This window comes from Passer montanus, unplaced genomic scaffold (genome assembly GCF_014805655.1).
Source record: "Passer montanus isolate IOZ18808 unplaced genomic scaffold, ASM1480565v1 scaffold106, whole genome shotgun sequence".
In the NCBI taxonomy this organism is placed as follows: Eukaryota; Metazoa; Chordata; class Aves; order Passeriformes; family Passeridae; genus Passer; species Passer montanus.
Window position 1 is genome coordinate 2072197 of NW_024357170.1, and position 22383 is coordinate 2094579.

A 22383-nucleotide genomic window follows, 5' to 3' on the forward strand; every position below is an offset into this window, starting at 1 on the left:
TCTCCATCAGTCATTTACTATTATCTTGCTTCAAACCACTTCAGTGACAAGCTGCTGTCTTTCACCCTTTTTTGGGGGGCCTGGCTATCAAGACAAAACCTCTCACTCAAAAGGAATGGTTAACTACTACTTAAAGTTTAACGACCACACCTTGTTAGTTTTTCCAGGAAGGTGAAGGAAGAAACAAAGACACTGCTGAAGAACAGCACAAGACTGGGGCTGAGCCGTGGTAGCTCCAGGTCAAGGGAGATGCCTCTGCTCTCCAGCCAGGGGTCCAAAATGAAGGCAATTAGTAAAAGCTCTGTATAGTAAAAGATCTCAGGCTGCAAGATGTCCATGTCCATCTTTCCTCCTGTCAGATATGCTAAGTCTGACTGATCTACACTGAGAACCATAGAACCATTTGGAAGGCAGGAAAAACCTTTAGATTACTGAGTCCCAGCACTAACCCAATACTGCCAAGTCCACCACTAAACCACATCCCCAAGTGCAAGACACGCATGATTTCTGAACACCTACAGGGATGGTGACTTCAACACCATCCTGGATAGCCTGTACTGAGGCTTAACCACCCTTTCAGTGCAAAAATTTTCCCAATATTCAGCCTGAACCTCCCTTGCTTGAGACTGTTTCATCCTGTTCCCTGAGAGCAGAGCCCAACCCTCCCCAGCTGTCCCCTCCTGTCACAGAGTTGTGCAGAGCCAGAAGGTCCTCCCTGAGCCTCCTCTTCTCCAGGATGAGGCCCCCCAGCTCCCTCAGCCTCTCCAGCCCCTTCCCCAGCTCCACAGAGTTATGAAGAATTGGATTCAAGCAAATACTCCCCAGTTAAAATTACCTGTTTACCTGCTGATCCATACAACATTTGGAGGCTCCTGGCTGCAGGCTAACCCAGAAGTGCTGAAAGTACTCTTGCTTCATTCCTTAAGTTATTATTTTTGTGGAGTTTCAACTGCACACAAAGCTAATTGTCATTAACTAAATTTAAAAGCTTGTGGATGTACATCAAAACACGTCTCATTTAAGGGGCCTGTGCAGAAAATCCAGCAACCACTGCAACCAGGAGCACTAGGTCCTCCTGCCCCACTGTGACACACACACTCCCCACAGCCCAGCCCACTCCTGAAAACACACCAGAAGTGAGCTGAAAGCAGTCTGGCTAAGAAAAAGTGTGGCTTTACACTGTACTGGAAGCCTCAAGCCTCTTTATTTTCTAAAAGCATCCCTATAAATCACTGGATTATCCTGAGTCTTCTCCATTGTGCTTCCTGCATCAACACACACGTTGCAAAGATGGAAGGGGGCTGCAAAATCCCAAATTCTCAACAGAGTGTATCCTCTCATGTGTCATTCACACAGAAGTGCACATTTTGAGCACATGTCTGCTGCCATGCATTCTCTTCTTCTCTTTTCTCTAAAAAAAATACTTTTAATCAGGACCTCAAAACAGCTCTCAGCCCAAAAGCTTTCAAAAGTAAAATCAACTGACAAAATTTTGGACCACACAGCTTCTGCTTGGCACCATAAACACAAACCTCTTCACTCCTTTTCTACCCCACATTTCAGCTGCCTGGACTACAGTTAGTCCACGAAACAGATACCTAGGAATTATCTGTATTTCCTCCCCTCTTAGCAGACAGCCTGAGGAGAACAGAAAGAGAAGCTGAGGCAGCTTTCAGTGACATCAAACATCTCCCTGAGACGTTCAGTTGCTGCACAGTCTGCAGCTTTGGGAGAGGTTAATTTTGGGCCCTCCCAGTCTTTGGGGTCACCTTCTCTGATGGAGACTCACCCAGCAGCTTTTGCAGCACCTGCCCATCATAAAGATCCTCTTCAAGCTGTTTGACAATGATTCTCTCCTCCACCAGCACATCATTAATCCAGTCAATTAGAACCTGCAAGCACAGAAAAAGGAGGCAAATATCTAAAACCAACCAAAATACGTTCCTTTCATTCAAGGCAGTAATCAGGACTATAAAACAGATGAACTGCAAGCATATTTATGTATTTCCAATTTGCAGAGATGAGACCTGAATTTAAAAAAATATAATAAAAGCATCCAATTGTCCCCTATTGCTTTTAATTCAGGTCATGACAACAAGACAAGGCATTTTATACTCAGCTATTGCAGAATACAAAAGTCCAGAATTAAAATCTTGGTCAAATGGATCTGAAAATAATTTTACCATTTTAACAGTTCCCATATGCTGACTACCATAACTACAAAAATCATTCAGTCACCTGTAAAACTGGAATGAGCATAAAGAATCTTTAAAAAGAAAAGGAACTGAGCTAAGTTTCCCAGGTGCCAAAGACAATTGTTTCTGAACAGTTGCAGGAAAACAAGCCTTGACTGTTTGAAGCTGGTAGTAACATTCTCCTCCAATTTATTACTTGGACATTTAAATTATTTTCACAAAAATAACACAGTTATTTTTGTGGGAAGGGACATAACGTTATGTGGGAAGGGACATAACGTTAGCTCCTGCTATTTCCTAGGTTCCATAAGATAAGAGTATTGCCAATCACAGATATGAAAAATCCATTGACTAGAGTCACCTGAAACAAGCTTCCTTTAAAGATACTGTAATCTTTATTTTGCATCATACAAAGTTGGAGATTCTTTAAATTCACTTTCTGATTAAACCCCATATTTCTGCCTATTCTTGGCAGTTGTGATGGCTAAGAAGGTTCTGGGATTTTATTATACAAGAGATTGTGAGAAAAAAGCAAATAAAAAAAAATCTATGCAGGCTTGCAGTGGAAAACACCCACCCCGGGAACCCTAGGGAACAAGAGCATTTGAATATGTTGGGCACAAGGACATTCAGCCTGGCTGCTGATGCTCACTCAACCTAAAAACCCCAAATAAATCTGGCTAGGCTTAGTGACCATGAAAAGGTTTACAACCCAAACATGAAATACTAATGCTTCATGTACCTCTAATCCATGTCTTTAATATTTCCAAAGCATGCTGAAAATACACAGAGCTGAAAGTCGGCTCTAAAAATATGGGCAGTGTGTAAGTGGCAAGCTTTAGCTGAGTGATTTGGCAAGTACTCAGTCCATGGAAAGCAAGGATCAGCATCAATGCTCACCTGGGTAAATCACCTTTGCCCTCTAAGCTGTCCAGAAGGATTAAAACCTCAGTAATAAAAATTATTCTTCCAAAGACCTGTCTTTGAAAATAAAGGTTTTCTGGTAAGTTATTCACTATTCAATATCAGCAACTTGTGTCAGAAGTGATCTTCTCGCACACAGGTACAAGAGGGGAGGTGAGTGAAGATACATGGATACACAAGGATGAGCTCAGTAGCAGCAGCATCATCACCCCATTGCTCCCCTGGGACAAGGCAGCAAAGGATCATCACAGCTGGAAGCCAATGAGAAGCACAATACTATCTTTCACCTCAAAAACTTCACCAGTTATACAGAAAAATCAGTCCTAGATAACAAGATATCTAGAAACAGATTTTTTTTTAAGGGGACTGCCTAATTCCATAATTATACAAGCTTGAAACATGGACACCCATAGAAAAAAAATCAACTGAAGAAAAAAGATTTAGGTCTTCCATGAGACTTGCAGAACAGACTTTCAAAAGTTATCTGAAGCACAGTGGAAGATATTTAATAATCAGATCCCATTACAGGCCTTATGAAAAGAGGATTTCAAGAAGTCCTCAAAAGCTTTGTTAAAGGAAGTCTCAGGATGCTCAACTATTTGAAACCATTAATAAACATTTTATTTTGTTTGTCCTGTTCTGAATGGTATTGAAGTCAGAATCTATAAAATGCCAAGGAACTATAAATAAAAGACTAAAATGGAAGATCCAACATCCCATTTCCAAGAGTGCAGATAGACAGGAATCACAGTACAGGGTCTTAAAAAGGGAAAATACATACACTATTTGCTAATTAAATTTTTCACAAAAATTTAGCACTGAAAAACTAAGTAAAAAAACTACAAAAAAAGACAAAACAGGTCTAGCCTTAACTATTTTATTATTTTAACAGTTTAGTACCCAAATCAAGGAAAAATATCCCAAAGAACATTCTAACTTTTTTACTATTCAGACTACGACTTCAGCTCCATTAGAAAAAATGAGTTTGCAAAGGAAAAAAAAATCCAGGTGTTTTTTTTCAACAGCTGTTGAAGACTATAAAGTAATGCAATGAAAAAAATCCCAAGCCTTTCTTGATTTCTTGATTATGTCTTAATTAGAAACCTGGAAAATTTTTCACCACATATTTTCTTTTTAACTTTTACAGAGGAAACACCACATTGCTTATTGGAACGATGAAGGTGCAGAAGTAGTTTCTGACTGCTCACAGAACGTCAGCTCTCTCCAGTTCTTTGTGATTTTTCCTTCATAAAAATGCAGAAGCAGCAAATATTATATAACCTGAATGTCTCGAAATTTTAACTGAGGCACGTTGGTGCTTGGTGGGAAGCAGACAAGAGCTTCTCCTACAGGTGAAAAAATGCTTAACCTCAATGTGTTTGGTCTCACACTCCTCTACCCATTCCTTCCTTCCTGTGCTTGCACTTCATACAGATCAATATTACATTTTGGGCTCATAAAAAGCTGCTTTTCTATAGCCTTCCACAATATTTGGAGTTAGTAGCGTGGTTTTAAAATTTTACTATGATATTCTGATGTCCTCACAACTGTGCCTGACATTTCCTGCATATCTGCACTCATCTAAGGCACTTTTGAACTGGGCCAATGCTCAGACACATGCATTTGTAGCTGTAAATATTCAGAGTTCAAGGGCATAAGGACCCCACAGTCATTGCTGTACAGTAGTGGAAAAAATGCAAAACAACTCAAAATACATGAACACATCTGGCATGGTGGGAAAACAGGAAGCCCAGCCACCAAAACCAGCCCATAAAGAAAACCCTGGCTTCAATGACCCACTTCCCCTCAGCTTCTGGGGAAATTAGGGAGCAGAGATCAAAGGTACGAAACTGGCTTCAGGGCTGAACACAAAAATTAGTAGCAAAAATTCACATTCAGGCCTTGTGGCTAAGCACATTCAGGCCTCGTGGCATCTTGTAAGCAAGGGGAAGACTTCTTGTTGCCAAAAGCAGATCACAGAGCATTTAGGAAGCTTGGTTTCATCTGGTCACACATGACAAACCATGTGAAAGGACAGTGGCCTTATTTTGGTTTTCTTCACCTCAGTAACTCTAAAAAAAAAGCCATAAAACCAGAGATGGGAAAAGTCAGTATCTTCCAGGACAGCGAGTGTTTTACTACAAATAAGAATGTTTACTCTTTTCAGACAGTGTCCAGAGAAGCAATGCTTGGGTCTGTATAAAGTTTAGATCAGTCTTTTAAAGGCTAGAAGTTGTTGCAGTTATAAGTCAATCTTACAGAAAGCTTTGCAGGGAGAAAACCACCTTACAACTGTGGCTTGCTGCCTGTGGTCAAGGCACTTTCAGACAGGACCCAACTCTTGCAAGCTGATGTTCTAAAATTTTACATTCAATTAGCAGAAGCTCTCATATTTTTCCTACTGAAATACAGAAAATGAGCAAATACTGGACAACAAGTAAAAGAAGCTCACATATTTCAGACACTAAAAATAGAGCATTTTGTGAATGCAATATTTATACACACATATAAATAATAGCAGTAACTCATCTTTCTTTCCGTGATCTGAATTTTCAGCTTTAGGTCTGTTCAACCATCTACCAAATTTTCAGTACAAGGCAAATGGAGTTTAAAAAAGCTGCTGGCCAGAGATGGAACTTTGGTGAACACTTTATACTAACAAATTGTGACTATTTTTAGAAAACTGTCCATGGTGATAGCATACAACGCTTACAGGCATAATGGTTTTCATATGTGCAAGAAGACTTAAAGCAGGTATTTTCAAATCCCCAGCTAAGCAGCCTTCAACAAGGAGATTCTCTGTATATTTGCTTCACTATGAAAGAGGCATGAAGCTTTTTGTTGTGTTTTTCATCTGCTGGTCTGCTACACAGTCTGTCCCTCTAGAGTTGCAAAGGCTCTGTCAAAATCACTTCCAAATGCCCAATCCACAATGCATGTAATTCCTGTGGCATGAGGTTAGCAGAAATTAAACCAACATTTGGTGGAGACAAAGAGGTACTAAAGCAGCGTCAGCAGCAGATATTTCTGCTGCTTCTTTGCACTGAGATCCATTTACCCCACTGCATTCAACTGGCAGGACAGAAACACTCAGCATCAGTAATGGCAAGTTGTTGGCACGTCTAACTCTGGTGCTGAAAGAGATCTGGGCTGACCCCAATGAAATTGAGTCCTACTGGCAGCTTTGAAAAGGCACCAAAATCTGCTGCTGCTATTGGCACATTCCTGTCTGAGGGGAAAGAGAAAGAAGGAACCACTTGGAACTATAAAAACTCGATCTATTCAAGTTCCCACTCCTCACTAGTCCATGGAGAGCTTTCCTTTCAGGCTCTGCAGGGCAGACACTTTTCTGCTGGCTGGGTTTCTAAAGAACAGCAATTCTCATCCAGCACTGGGGCTCTGGAAAATGACATTAACCATCAAAGAACAGAAAACAAGGAATAAATTACTCTTTTTTTGCATGATCCAAACTCTGTAGTATAAAGCAAGTTTTGCCAGCATAATTCAAACCTCCCCTTGGTTTACAGACTGACACCAACACAGTGTGAATTCACACCAACACTCCTGAATCTCTGTAAAACTTCTAACAACTGAGAGGTATGCAAGTTATTAGCAATTACCCGAATTACACAGGCACTCTACAGAACATGTCTCTCCTTCAGGGATGACCCCAAGGAAACAATCTCCGGTTCCATGCTGGCTCCCTGCACCAGGTGATGCCATTCCGTTGGAACCTCTCTCCTTGTGCAAGTGTGAACCGGCCTAGTGACCCTGAACCTGATTCTGCAATGCATTCAAACATTATCTTCAAGCATTGTTCTGGCCCTGGTTTTCATTCCTCCATGAGGTTTTCAGATTTTTAATCTGAAAAAAACCCCAAACCTTGCTGGACTACAGCATCTAGGGCAGACTCAAACTTGTATTAACCTCAGCAGGAAAATTAATAATTTAAAAGCAATTGCAGTCTCTGTATCAAGTCTCCTGAATCACAGAATACATCTGGTTCCTCCACTGCAAAGACTCTTGTTGAGCTGATAATATCACTGCTCCACTAGCAGAGAAACCACATCACATTCTGAGAGGGTGATGCAAGACCACTGCACCTTCCAGATAATTAATGGATTTCAGCACCAACAAAGAAAGAATGTTCAGTCACTTAATTAAAAACCACAACATACTTCCAGTGAATTAGAATAACAGAAATTTGAGCACAGCTCCTCACTAAGCTCAGACTGATGTGGTTTTGTGACGCTAAACACATTACTGCAGTGGTAATAACAGATCACTGAGCTTGTCTTAAAGATGTATCAGGTGAGTAGTTTGCTGAAGCATTTGCTGAACCAGTTGACTTTGGGGAAGTACCCAGGGTGCGTGCAGCCAAGGTGTATCAGGTTTGCAGCACGGAATATGCCCAAGCTCAGCCCCATCTCAGGAAATTATATACACTATCCAAAGTTTTCATAGCCACACAGATATAGCTGGATTGTCATTTTACAACAAAGTCATTTTTACAATTATTTTAAAGAAATGAAGCAAAAGTGGTGTAACACCAACACAATACTTTTCTGAAAGAGATCCCGCTTGTTCAAGTTCACCATCCCTTCTCTTCATGCTGAAGCTTGCACTATGTTAACCCCAGCAACTTTCTGCATAGAAAAGGCTCTCCTAAACATGAGTCCTTCAAGAACAAGCCCTCTGATATGCCAGGTGGGAACTATGGACACTGCTGAGTCAGGAAGTCTCATGTAACATCAGCACATCTGGGCACACTGTATCAACAGGTAGGGCAGTTGTGTCCAGTCAGACTCAGAACCACCCGTCCCTAACCCAGAACATAGGTAAACTGAGGGCAGAATGCAGGGCAAGAAGAACCTCAGTTCCAACTTTCCCAGGACACAAGAGATCTCTTCTTTGTCCCCTAACATTTCACTTCTACTCTTTCTTCTCCTGAAACCTCACTAATGATTTGCAAAGCTCCTTCCCAGCTTTCAGAAACAGAAGGTACCTACATTTTATGCGTAGGGACTGCAGACAGACTCAAGTCAAGCACTGATCCTTGCTGTCATCGTCACAAGGACAGAAATTGACAGTGGAGCTTAACTCCGTAACTCCACGGGCACCTGACATTCAGCCCTTCCTTGTCCCTCTCACTGTTACTTTTAGCCTTACCTTGTTCTTGACCTTGCTCTCAGTTTCCACAGCTACATTCCAGTAACAAGTTGCCATTCCTCAACTGTGTTCTTGGGTGACCAGCTTACAAATTACTCCAGCTTGCTAGTTAAAGGTTTAAAGAAGGACCAAAGACTGATTTCCTACCTTGATCAGCTCCTTGAACTTGGGATCTTCTTTTGAGTTAGGATCAATCATAGTGCGTTCCTCATTCTCCTCTGTTCAAGTAAGAGGGGAAACCTTAGTGAGATCCACTTCAAATGTGCACTGCTGAAACTGCAACAACTCCATACCATGAAGGGGCTTGTCAGCTGACTGAGAAATGGCAATGCCTACTCATCCTCTTAGCCAGGGGATGTCCAATGACCCCAGGGTCAGACAATTTTAGAGACACACAGAAAGACAGCACAGCCCCACTTCCCTAAACTGGGATTGTCTCCCCTGACCTTTCCCTGCTCCAGCCCTGCCCTATGCAGAATGTTTCAGGAAAATCCCTGTCCTCATGTGGGGCACATTCATAGTAATACACCAAAAACCACAGTGAACTACTTTTCTCCTTCTCCTCAGTTTGAATTTAACTTCTAGTTGAAAACACCTGTCCCAAATTGCAGCACCTGGGAGAACAGAATGAGCTAAATGCACTACACTAGTGCATTAAGTTACAGTGCAGCTGCTGAGATTTCGGCTGAGAGTTTGTGCCTCCACCCTCTAGTTCTCCAAAACTTGGGTCACACAAGTACTCCTGAGTGCAGGAACTCCTCAGCCTTTGATTAAGCTTATGAAATAAAAATACCCCACTTTGTATCAGCTGTGCTGATGCATGGGGGAAGAACATAAAATAGATTTCACAGGTATAAAATCTTCTATTTCTTCTGCTGAGGAGATGTGTGAGAAGTACTCTCTAATGGCCAGAAGGCAGGCCATATACAATCCAATTTTCCTATTGATTTTTTAATTCTTTCTTTCTTCCTATCAGGACACAAAGTTTTGGTATCACCCTTGGTCAGGCCATTGTGACACTGCTCAGTAAACCCCTAAAACCTGGCAGCGACCAGTCTACAGTGACTTCCCACTGCAGAGCCAGACCTTGCTTCTGTCAGATGGGAAACATGACACATCCTGGACACAAGACTGACTACATAGTATTTAGTAACCAGTGTCTGACTGGTTACCTTAGACCTCACCCCCACATTTTGGGGTCAATATTTTCCAGGGCTCTTCATTTTTATCAAAAAAAATAAGACTGTACTACCTAAACACACTTGAAAAATTTTCACAAACCAATGAATAAAACGTGAATTTTTTTGCTGCCTTTTTCCCCACCCCATTTCTTTACTTCCTCATTACTGCCGAGGGTGAGTCAGGCAGTCCATCATAAGGAAGTGACATCCACTACACACCCAAAACACTAACCCTGAACAGGACTTGACCAACAACAGAACATGATATATCACAAAACTCATGGTGATCATGTTTTTGCAGGATAGGCCTTCAGCAGCAGTCCTGCATCTTCCAAACACATACCCAGCTTTAGTGGTATCCAGAAGAAATCACTGGAGACATCCCTGGTCCAGACATATCAAGACAGAACAACCAACACTTCACCCACATCTTAGGAAAGAAGTACTGTGCATTTCCTACTACTCTCCTAATCAGAAAATCCAAATTAATAACACTCTTGGCTTAATTTATTATTTTGTTATTTATCCTAATGTTTGATTTACTCTTTCATAATTACCTTGCTTCAACTAATTGCATAGATTAAGAGACATGTGGCCAGGAAAGACAAAAGTCGTTTATTTCAACAAGTTTTAACACTTTTTGCTATCAGATTATGCTGTTTCTCTTGTAGGGACCCAGAGTGCAGGAATGGGGCTGGACATGGGAGAGAGTCCATAAACTACCTCGCTTGGTACTGCTTTTCAAACTTCATTTAGCCTTTTTAATTTCTAGTTTACAAGTAACATGCAGCCTTTTTCAACTGTCACTTCCAATCCTCTCAGCTCCAACTGGAGAATCTGCATTCAGCACTGCAGCAATTATGTGAGGGCCACAGTGGCCCCCTTCCCAAACCATCCCTGCAGCACGAAACTTTACCTAATAGTGTGTCTTCTGGATGGATGTCCACAGTGCTTGGGTTCATTGGTGCATTGATGGCATTTTTACCTTCTTCTTGGAGGTCACTCACTGGGTGGAAGGAAAAAAAAACCCAACAGAAGAATATAATAAATACAGAGTTGGTGTATACATAGGGGTTAGGGACAGTTCATAATAACAGACAACATCTGGTAGATCCATTTCAGAACAGGACCACAGTTTATGGCATGAAGAACTGCAGCCACAATGGAAAATAACATCCAGGTAACATCCGTTTATAGCTTCCTATTAAACAGAGCTACCACAGAAGAGGCTGGAAACTTCTAGAAAGAAAACCAATTCTGTGGTAAGAACAAGCTCGGAGTACTTGTTTCTCCAGAAGGAAGGGGTATGAGTTTTGCCTGCAAGATGGCCCCACCCTAGAGCAGACATCAAACTGTAAAAACAAACCCCTTTTTTTACAGCACAAGCACTCATCACCACCCTTTCCAGCTGCAGAACATGCAACTTGCTACTGGCCTTTTAAATCCCCAGAGAATCCCAGGCAGACCCACCAAATAAAGATGAAAATGTATTTAATTTCAGTGTTGCCACCACATAAAATAGATGTGCCATGATCTGGTGAACACAAATTGGATTTTTTTTTTTACTTCAAACTGTCCTAAACTTATAACTCTCATTGGGAAGCTCAGTAAAGCACCCTTCATAAATAAAATTTATATTAAAATACTTCCCTGCATCCTGCCATTAGGAAGGAACTAAAATTGAGGACAAACAATGAATAGTGCTTCAGTATTTTCCCAGAGCTTGTCAGTAAGAAAAACACCAGCATTGCTGTAACACTTCCACACCCTCAAGGCACATCTCCCCTTAAACTCAGATGACATTGATTGCAAGGCATGAAACCACAACAGCCCCATATTTTCAGTGACAGTTCTGCGTAAGCATGAACTAAAATGACTTGTGGCTGCATTTGTGGTAGCATAGCCTCCTTTGGGAGGGGTCCCACACTCTTTTCAGGAAAAAGCAAGGACTTTGAAATAAATAAGGTTTGCTGGCAAACTCTTCTCAGGAAAGAAAAGGAGGAACAGTTAAATAACGGTCACAGTATCCCTGCAAGCTCTCCCCTTCAAGAGCAGCTGTTATTCCCCTTTCCCACTGGAAAAACATTCCACAGGCTTGACATTAGCATGCAGTCTGTGAAGGTTACAAAACCCTGCATCAGGACTTGCTGTTTTCTTGCCCCATAGAAGTGGAAAAGACAGAGATCCTACTGCCACAAAGGAAGACAGGGAAGAAGAATATACTGCAATCCCCACTCCTTCCCTCACAGAATATTGAAACAGGTACTTAAAACAAGTTCTCACATTTCTTAATTGCAGTCTCAAGAGGTTACTTAATTCTGGTTAACAGCATGGTACTGATCACCACTGAAATTCTCATTATGGAGTGCAAGCAACAATCCCCAATCTTGTATTTTGTGACCTGATGGCTTATGCCCCATGGTTCCCCACTGCAAACAGAACACAACGTTCTCAGGCCAAGATTTCCTCTCCTGAATAAAGATCCTGGTACAAAAATTCTTAAGTTTCCCTTTTCAGCATTCCTTCTCCTTTTCTTGAAAAAGTCCACAAACAAAAAAGTCAGGGAGCAAGAAGGCCTCATACAACAGATCACACCAGCTCTAACAACATGCCTTACTCAGCCCTGTTTGCATTATTCTCAACTGGAGCTTTCTCACCCCAACAATTCCTACATTGTGATGCTGCCAGGTGGCACAAGACAATTCATGTGAAAACTGAAGTTTGATTTTTAAAACCCTGTTAGACTATAAATGTCAATTAAGTCAGACTTATTTAGAAACTATGAGCCTTATTTCTAGATGTAGCACTCTTCATTATCACAGCAGTGCTGTCATTCTGAGAATGCCAAGTGTTCAGTGAGTTCAGGGCATCACTGTTCCCAGTGCTCTGCAAAAGCAGAGGAGAGCTGCTAAGTTCCTCTGGGCAGTGAATGCATGGCACAGTGTATGTATATGAAGAAAAATGATGCATACATTTCAAACCAGAATACTTCTAAATGCAGCTAAACTAGATTTATTCCCAGAAGTTCAAATAAGGTGATGCACTTGCGCTTTTATTTTAATATAAAAATTATCTCTACTGTTCCTAACAAAGACATCTAGTTTCTGAGCAATTTACTAAAATGGAAGAAAACATTAATGCAAATGTGTGTATTAAGCCCCCATCCCTCATGACATGAAGAGCCACACAAAACCTTCATGCTTGTCTTCAGACCGTGTGCAGCTGTGCCAGATCCCATGGGACCAAAACACCCTCTTTCACCTCTGCCAGCAAAGCAAGGCTCTGCTAGCAGAAAGCTTCCCAAAGCTGCCTCCCAGGGAGAGCCCGGCACACCAGGTCCTCATGAAGAGATACCTGCCCCAGAGGAAGTGTTTCCTACCTCCTTTTTTGCGCCTCCCGCAAAGTAGTCCGGCCATCCTGGCCCCAGCAGCAAGGACAGGTCACAGAGAGAGCCCATGGGATGTCTGAATGCTGACAGAGTGGCAGCAACTGGATAAGGCACTGCCACGTCCAGACTGCCAAATGCCCCTAATTTGGGCACGGTGACATGGGAGAAGGCATTAAGATCAGCTTCCAGCTGCCAGGGACAGGGGCCAGGAGAGAGGACACAGCACTTGGCCGTGCTCCCAGCCAGGAATCCCTCCCTGTCCCAAGAGGGCCCAGCACCTGCCTTGGCCCACCCTGGCTGCCTAAGAGCAGGCACCTAGGGATAATGTTTGCTGTGCATGGAGATTTCCAAGCAAATCACCGGCACCTTCTGGTCAAGGCACAGCTGGGTTTCCACAGCTTGCCCCAAGCGACACACAGCTTCCCAGAGGCAGCATGCAGACAGGCACCTGCACTCAGAAACACAAATTTTCCAAGGTATTCCCCACACATGCAGCACTCCAGAAGCCTTTCACACTGCGCTGGAATAATGCTGAGGACTTTTTCCCCCGCACTGCCCCCAGTATTCACTTATCACTGCTGAGCAAAGAAACAGAAGCAGGAAAGGAAACAGAGTCACAATGCCAGAAAGAAAAGAGAACCCACAAATGAGCAAGCCGAGGCTGTTAATCAGGATGGAGCAACAGGTACATTCCTGAGAACTCAACAGGTATTTTAATGCAAATTTACAACAAAGAATGGCTTTCAGCCCATGCCTTCACAAACGGAAAGGTACTGTAGATTATGGACATTAAAAGATTGGCAAGTACCAGCAGCAGTGGCTTTGCTGTGAGGTTTATACCAGAGCTGTCCATGCAAGAGGCATTGACTGCAGAGCAAAGCTGTGCTTGCACAACAAGTGATAGTCATGATAGGTCCCACACGAGGTATTACTGCTCCTTGCCTGCCCAGTCACAGGGCTCCTTCTCTTCCCCTTGCCCACAGGGAACAGCTTCCCCTGTGGTGATGGCACAGGTCTTTTGCTCCCTACCCGATGCTAGTGTAAAACAGTAACTTTTGTAAAGCCTGATCATTCCATTTCCAGAGACCAGTCACAGCAAACGCGCAGCACGAAGGGGTAGGACATTAAGAACAGGCTGAAGGAGCACGGCTTAGTCCAGGCTGGCTTTCAGCAAAAACCCTATGTTTTCCCCTAAACTAGAAATTTTAGTTCACATGAAAAGGTCACTGCTCTACTGGTCCCCAGGAAAGCAGCAAGGGTTCCTGGCAGCCCTGTAATATTTTGACAATCAGTAGTCACCATGATTAAGTCACAGTGGAAGCTGTGCTGGCCTTTCAAACAAACTAATAGAATGGTCTGATCACACACACACACACACACACAGAACACAGCACCAGATCTTTAAGCCAAGCAGGCTGTCTCAGACATGGGATTACAGGCAAGCTCCGCATAGCACAAACAATTAGCTACAGAAAGCTGGAAGTGCCACCAGAGCTGTCAAGGATTTCTCAAAATCCAAGAGTTAGCCTTTAAAGCAGAAGCACTATAAAAAGATGTCCCAGCTTTCTCCTTTTTAAGAGAAAGAGTCAACTGATGTCAACAGCTTTCTACCTTCACTCTTAATTTTCGTGAAATTTTAAAAGGTAACAGCAGCAGCCCAGGTCACTTCAGTCTTTGCCATTCACAGCCTTGTTATAAAAAATTGGACCACAAGTCCCTGCATCTTACAAAAACAGATGGAAAATTCTACTTAATTTTAGCTGCGGTTATTTCTGACTGCAAGGCTAAATCCCACCCTGCAGAAAGCAGCAGCTGTTGTGACAGTGATCCCTGTCACAGAGTTTCTGTGCTTCCCTTTGCATTCAGCCAGTGCCCACCTGGCTTAGCAGCGCTGCCTGACCACAACTTTTACATGATGCACTTCCATCTCGTGATTCAATCCTAACTTTGGAAGCTATCAGGCTGCTTTGAGGTCCTTGGATGATGATGGTCCCTGCAGATGATCTGTCCAGGTAACTTTGTCCTCCTCTCTGGTGGGAGTAGTACACAGACAGCAAACTTGCAATGCCCAGGTAACTCAAACAGCACAGGAAGCTGCCTTCCTGCCCCCAAGTTCTTACTGCTTCCCAAGTTTCTTCCTTCTCGCCAGAGACAAAACTGTGACCAGCTGCACTCTTTCAGATAGCAACTCACCTGTCTGCATTCATATCCTTAAAGTCCAGATCACCATGTGCAAAATAGAAAGACCATATTCAGGACCATTCTTGGCCCTTTCAGAGCAGCGACACAACCCCCATTCACTCACATCTCAGAGGAGAATGTGGATACAGGGCAAACCCCCCTGGTTAAGCAGCAAACCCTTGCATAAAAGATGAGGTATCAGCTTGTTGCAATCTTATTGCAACAACAACAACAACAACAAAAAGTTGTCTTGAAACCTGCAAGCTTTCTAGGCCCATTTAACAAAAGGCAGTTTTGCTAAATCTCACATTTTCTAAGAAAAACAGATAAACTGAAAGGTTTCAGAACCAGGCCTAAACATGCTGCTACACTGCACTCTTTTCTTAGAGACAAACCACACACAGCTCAGACTACTGATCACTTCACATTTACAAAAGGCCCTGAGATCTTTTCATAGAGGCTGCAGGAGAAAGACAAAGCGGCCATTAACTATAACAGAGAATTAATAATCCCAGGCAGATCAAAGGGAAAGACTTGACCGAATCCACATAAAGGCACTTTATCAAGGGACTGCATTCAAAGCAGAACTGTGGTAATAAAACAGATTATTTATATACCTCAGCAGGCAAGGCATTTGCAATGGCCAGACCCTGATACATAAAGAAATGGAAAGGTGTAAAAGAAAAGGGAAAAGCAATGCCAAAGACAACTTTTAGGAAAGGGCTATAATAATGCTTTTTGTTTAGTTGCAAAGATCAGGCCACACTTGCTTAAATGGATGCGTTAAAATTTACACAGGTAAGTGGTCTATTCTGTGACTGCCAAAAGAAAGATCTACCCTTTATTTTTGCCAAAGGTAAAACATGTATCTAGCATGGAAACAGCATATTCAAAACTTGTGCCAGCTGGGAACATTTATAAGAAATTTGGGCTTTGTTTTGTTTGCTTGGGTGAAATACTGCTTTTGTATTTTCACAAATTAGAAGATTCCTTTCTTTCTGGGGAGTTGTCTGGGGTGTGTGTGTGGAAAGAGGATTTCCATTTTTTGGTGGTGTTATATTGCTGTCTTTGTCAGGCAGGGATCCCTTATGGCAAAGAGGCACTCAGACTTCATCTTGAGCCCTACCTGCCACTCACCCCTTCCTTTTGCAGACATTTCTGGTTCCAGAAGTCGCATTATGTCACACAGTGGGGAAACTGTGCCTGCAAACTAGCCAGATAAGAAAGGGGGGAAAATATAATTTTCACTGTGTAGACACACAAACATTAATGCTGGGCAAAATTAAGGAAAAGAGCCAACCAAAAAACCCAAACAAAAACATAACCCAAACAACTAAAAAACAAACAAACAAGCCCACTCCACCCCCAGACACCAGAAATACCAGTGTGGACAAGAATGGTGTTTTAAAGTATTTGTAAAGTTACACTTAAAAAGATAATAGATGGATACCCTCAGGGATGCAGAGCAAATAGCTTCTACACTCCAGGACATGCACTTGCTTTGTCCTGAATAGATGGCTTCAATCCCAAAGTTTTTTGACTGGGAAAAGCCAGGCAAGAATTAAAGCTAAAAAGAACCCTAAAAGCAGCCAGGAACAGCTACACTCCTCCCCCTGCACCCAAGTTCTACTTAAAAATGGGGAAAATATACTCTTTCAGTCTCTCCCGATATAATTCCCTCCCAACACAGAAAGGGTTATTTTTCCCCACAAAGTAATGCTGGAGGGTTATGTTCTTCCAAGGACACTGCATGAGCACCAGAACAACTTCCAGCAGAAGGGGGGATATGGAGCCAAATCTGACATATGAGAGCAGAGGGAAAGACAAAGTCTGGTAAGAAAAATAAAAAAGGACTGAAGGAGATGTTGGTCTTGTGTCCACTCCCAGTAGAAAATCATCAAGGCATTTTCAATTTACTGCCATCCATTCTCCATGAAAAGCTGTGCTCTCCTAGGAAGTCCTTAGCACTCTCTCAGGCTTTGGTGTACTCCTACAACCAAAGCTGATGGCCACAAGCAGTTGAAGGAACAGTACCTTCATGTCTAGGAACTCAGTCCAAGATCCCAAATGAAGCAGGTTGGTTTCCACAAGATGCCAAGCACCAACAAGGCTCCTGTAGCCAAAAGCAACTTCAGAAACCAGAATCAACTCACTGCTTAAGGTATCCACATTTAATGGGTCCAGTGAAAACAAACCACCAAGGGAGAGACAGCAGGAGATGTCAGAAGCAGAGCCAACAGCACTACTCTGGAATAGAGACACCCAACACATTCATTCAGCCCTTGTCTTCTGCAAGAAGAAATCTGAAGATATCTGGGAGAAAATGGCCACTTGAGTTTACAGCCTCCTACAAGCTCTACCTCTGGATCCCACCTCCACATCTAACCCTGAAAACTCTATCAAGCAGAATACTCATCACTACTGCAGCTCAGGCTAGCATGTTTTGCAAGTGACCAGCTTTCCATTCCTCTGCCAAATTTCTTCCATCTCTTCCACATGGTTTGGCACTTCATTTGTAGGTAGGCAAGTGAATGAACCCCTTAGTTATCTGCCATGCAAGTTTCACCTGTTTCAGCCTCCTGCTCTCCCCATATCCTTTGCACAGAGGAATGATAAGGTCACCACCACCACCAGCAAAGTAATCTACTGTGCAAATATGAGAACATTTTATGCTGTTTTTTTCTTCTGGACATGCCAAGAGAAGTAAAGAGTAACAGACTCACTGTTAAAGGCACTGATGGCAGATGAGCAGCAGCAAGGCTCCATTTCCCACAGCTGACAGGACAGAGCTCAACAGCCAAACTCCAGGGAAATGGAAAGGAGGCTACAGATATGACTTGCATTTCAAAAAAAGCAACTATTTTGCTTGTGGAACATGATTCTACAGGAAGAACAAGCCAAGATAAATGGTTCTGCAGACCACAAAAAGTGCACATGCCTCATGGAGTTGCCCAAATGTCACCCAGAAAGACAAGGAAAACCCTGAAAAACACATGCAGCAACTCTACTTGCAACACACACATTGAGAGTTTGCTAACCACTACCAGAGGACCAGTGGAGGGACACGCCATACTCCAAACCAGAAGCTTTACCCTAAACACTCAACACAGAGTTTTCAGTGTACCATATCCCAAGGTTGCTCATGTCCAGCTGTACCTTTCCTGTGTCCTCCCTGCACTTAGGGCAGTAAAGCAGTGTATTAGAACTGAGATGAAAGATCTGTGTAAGTAAAAGCTACAAAATATTAGGGAGTTTTCTCAGTGGTTTCCAGACATGTCATATGAGGGAAATTATTTTACCTGTTGCTTTGAGCAGCAGAGGAGCCTGCCAAGACAAGTACTTCAGTGAAAAGCACTACAGACCTCACAGTAAAACCTGGAACTCAGAGCCCACAACCAGATAAAAGGCAGTCCATGAAGGGAAGGTACAGTGGAGATAGTGGCTGCCATAAAAGCATTTAGATGTTTAACTCTGCTGAGTTTAAGTAAGAAATAGCCCCAGCATTTCCTAATGGAGCTGCTGAAGACTACATAGAAAGAGTAGAGCTCTTCAACTGACTTTGCAGTCCAGTCTCCCAAGCACAGCCCTCAAGGGATATCAAAATGTAATCATGAAACAAGAGCCAGCCAAAGAAACAAATCAAAACAAGTCCACAGCACAAGAAAACATCACATTTCACAAAGTATGGAAAAGACCTGCCGCTGTTTATATTCATTTACTTAGCACACAAAGTTTCACAGGATTTTCAGTTAGAGCTTTCTGTGGTCCCTTTCAAAGCTTTTGCACTGGTAACATCAGGCCCTGTGAGCTAGAAAAGGTGGTGCTGGACATCTTGAAGACTTTCAAGCTCAGCTACAGGTCAGTCCCAAACCAGGGAACGGGACACATCCCAAAACATGAGACAAAGAACTCATGCAGTGCAGCTGTAGCCAGGAGTATCTTCTCCCTCATCTTCTTGCATCTGCTCTTACTCTGTCCATGACTGCAATGGATATGGAATGGAATGAATATGGAATCACATTCCCCACAGAGAATCACGTGGCCAGCTATGCTGCAGCATGCTAAACCACCCAACCCCCTGCAACAAGAGTGCCCATCTCCTGTGCATTCAGCACAAGAGTGAAATTCCCCAGCTCAGACAGTTTCAAATTGTATCTGCAGTCCTGAAGAAACATCTTACCAACCACTGGATCAACAGCAAATGAAGCACTCCACTAAGAATGCCTTCTACCAAGATTCTGGGTAGTATAGCACCTATACCTAATGCCATTCACAAGAAGAAAAGTCCCTCCCTAAAAGTTACAATTTCTTTTATCAGATGGAAACAAATATATAAATGTCTCCCTCAACCATACAGCAGAGAGTGGACACTAAGGCCAGTTCCTCTCATCTTCCTATTACCACCTGTCTCTTTCCCTGAAAAGGGACCCTCAAAAAACTCAGAAAGTGAAACTCAGAAACTAGGAGAACATAATCAGAGAAACCTTCCTTGGAAGGACCTAAAAAGTTCAGGTTGAAGCTGGACTGTTGCTGCATTAGGTTAGGTCAGGCACAACAGCTTCTTCCCTTCCACACGCAAAAATAAAACCCAGCCACAGTTTGTGTGGCAGACAGCATCAGATCTGCTTCACAGGCAGCACATCTGGTTTGCTTCTGGCACGGCAGGGCCATTTTGCATTTGATGTAATTAAAATCCAGTTTCCCAATGATATGGCTCCATTACACAAGCTTATTTAACTACCTGATTTCATCACCTATCCTTCCAGTTTCAGAGAACAACAAGGGAAGTAGCAGGAAGAGCCAGCAGATCAATACCTGGCTCCAAGTCTGCTTAGGGTCTTGAAATTTGGGTTTTTTTGATCATGGATCAGTTTGCATGACACAAAGCCTGATGGTGACAGATGAGATACATCTGTCTCAAAGTGGAACAGAGTCTCTTAGGAGGCAGCTCTGAAGGGCAAAGGGGTTCAGAAAGGTTGAACATTCTTCAGGAAAGGAGTTTATCACCTTGGAAGGAAGGGAGGCAACTCAGGAGGACTACAAGAATGCCATGAGGTTATGCAGTGAGAAAATTAAGGGAGTCAAAGATCAACTAGAACGTAATCTGGTTACCACTGTAAAGGACAATAAAAAATGTTTCTACAAATGCATCTGCTAAGGAAAATCCCTGCCTTTTATTGCATGCAATGGGAACACATAATGAAAAAGGCTGAAGACAAGGCAGAGGTACTAATACCTTCTCTGTCTCACTCTTTAACAGTCAGACTGGTTGTTCTCCTTGTACCCAGCCCCTGAGCTGGAAGCCAGGGACAGGGAGCAGATCAAATCCTGGAAGCAGTTTTGAGCCCATCATTGCAGAAAAGACATTGAATGTGTCCAGAGAAGGGAAAAGGGCTAGGGAAAGGTCTCAAGCACCAGGAGCAACTGGGGGGTTGGGAGGGGGTGTGTCAGCTTGGAGAAAAGGAGGCTCAGGGGGGACCTTCTGGCTCTGCACAACTCCTGACAGGAGGAGACAGCTAGGGGGGATTGGGCTCTGCTCCCAGGAAACAAATGATGAAGCAAAGAGGAAATGGCCTCAGGTTGTGTCAGAGGAGGTTCAGGTTGGATATGAGGAAAAATTTCTTCACTGAAAGGGCTGTCAAGTACTGGAACAGGCTCCCTAGGAAATGTTGGGGATCATCATTGCTCGAGGCACCTACAAGATTTGTATATGTGGTACTTGGGAACATGATTTAGGGATGGACTTGGCAGTGCTGGGAGAACAATTGGACTTGATGATCTTTTGCAACTTAACTCCAGAATTCTAAATAGAGCATCAAGATTTCTGTCAGACCAAATTCTGTATAGTTACCATGCCTAAATTTCCAGTGGAACCAACTGTAACAATACTGGGAGTCATACATGGGGAAGAAGGCAAACAGGAATCCTGAGGTACAATTTCATAAGCCTGCTCCTGTGGGAGAATGTTAAGTGGGAAGTGTAAGCAGTTACTTTTTCCTGTAATTTTTGAAGAAAATCTTGTCAGTTTTGCAAAGCCTCCAGATCCATCTGCTGGACTAGGCAAGCCAGAGAGTAAACAACACTATTCTATTTTAAAATTACAGAAGTGCCTGCATCTGTTTAATGCACAAATGCATGCATCTGCCAAACAGACCTAGTGGAGCAACACTTTCTGAGGATTACACATTCTTCTATTTAAAGACACTAAATGAGACACGACACCATGCCTCTATAGAGACATCTCCTCATCCAGCTCTCAGTCTCCTTCCTTACTCCAAATAAACTGTGTATGCAACCATCCCACAGCTAATTAAAAATTAGCAGTAAGGCCATATGGCAGTTATAATGGAAAATACACTATTTTTTTCAGTGGATTTCATTATGATTCAACCACACAAGAAAAGAAGTACTAAAGAAGGAACTGGGATTCCAGGATCCAGACCAGTTGCTTGTTTTATAATCAACATGCAGCATATATTGAAAAGAGTTTTTATAAAAGTCTGTATCTGATTGCCAGACAGGTCTTGGGGATTATAAAGAAATCTTTTTTGACCTGGAGAAACAATCATTCAGAGGCAGAACTGAATTCCCATTTTTCTCACCATCAGAAAAGCCAAAATGAGACTCTCATCCCACAGCCTCCCCTCTCCTCCTAAGGCCTCTGGAGGGAGACGGGTCTGCAGAGAGTGCAAGGAAACAGATCAGTGTACAGGATTTATAATTAAGAACCCCATTGTTCCTCCAGGAGGAAGTGACAGTGATTTAAGGGCCCGGAGTATACAGACTCACTGCTCCCAGTACGTGCTGCCAGGTGTGCCTGTTCTCTCCACATCTGGTTTTCAGAGCAAGACTTCACCGGATTCAAATAACAAAAGGCTGACACCACGTGTTTTCCATCATCCTGTTGCAGCCAAACTAGACATACACAACAGAAGTCATGAATTTCAGGTTGCAGCTTTCTACTTGGCCATCAGAAGAGTACACATTAGGGAATCTACACCTGAGCACAATATGCTTCACCCTGGAGAGATCACAGATCACTGGTCTATTAGCTGTGCAACACAGAGGTTTCTGTTCTCCTCTCCCCCACTCCCAAAGGCAAACAGGTTTTGCTTACACACAATTGCTGGTTTAGACCCCCTGCCCACAGCCACAGAGCAGCCTGTCCTCAGCAGAGCTCCAGCATCCAGGTTCAGGAACTTCCCCTGAAGGCAGCCTGGCAGAACCCCTGGATAAGCAGTACTGTCCTACTGGTCACACTGGTCATTCCCTTCCACCTCCATCCTCCTCACAACAATTCACACCTCCCTCAGCAGGGCACAAGTGCTGATGCAGCCTATGACAG

The 22383-nt window shown here is 43.0% G+C and overlaps 1 protein-coding gene across 4 annotated transcripts in view; it reads right to left on the minus strand.

Annotated features, from left to right (window-relative positions):
- PARVB (parvin beta) overlaps positions 1-22383 on the minus strand; it is a 50598-nt gene that overhangs the window by 20514 nt on the left and 7701 nt on the right. For 2 of the 4 annotated variants that reach the window (XM_039720262.1, XM_039720292.1), the window contains exons 2-4: positions 10386-10475; positions 8436-8506; positions 1790-1892 (exon numbers count right to left, since the gene is read on the minus strand). In XM_039720262.1, the coding sequence (XP_039576196.1) occupies positions 1790-1892; positions 8436-8506; positions 10386-10475 (264 nt within the window). Of the gene's footprint in view, positions 1-1789; positions 1893-8435; positions 8507-10385; positions 10476-12848; positions 12967-17761; positions 17792-22383 lie in introns of those variants that run through there. The other 2 variants (XM_039720271.1, XM_039720281.1) reach the window with 2 other exon arrangements.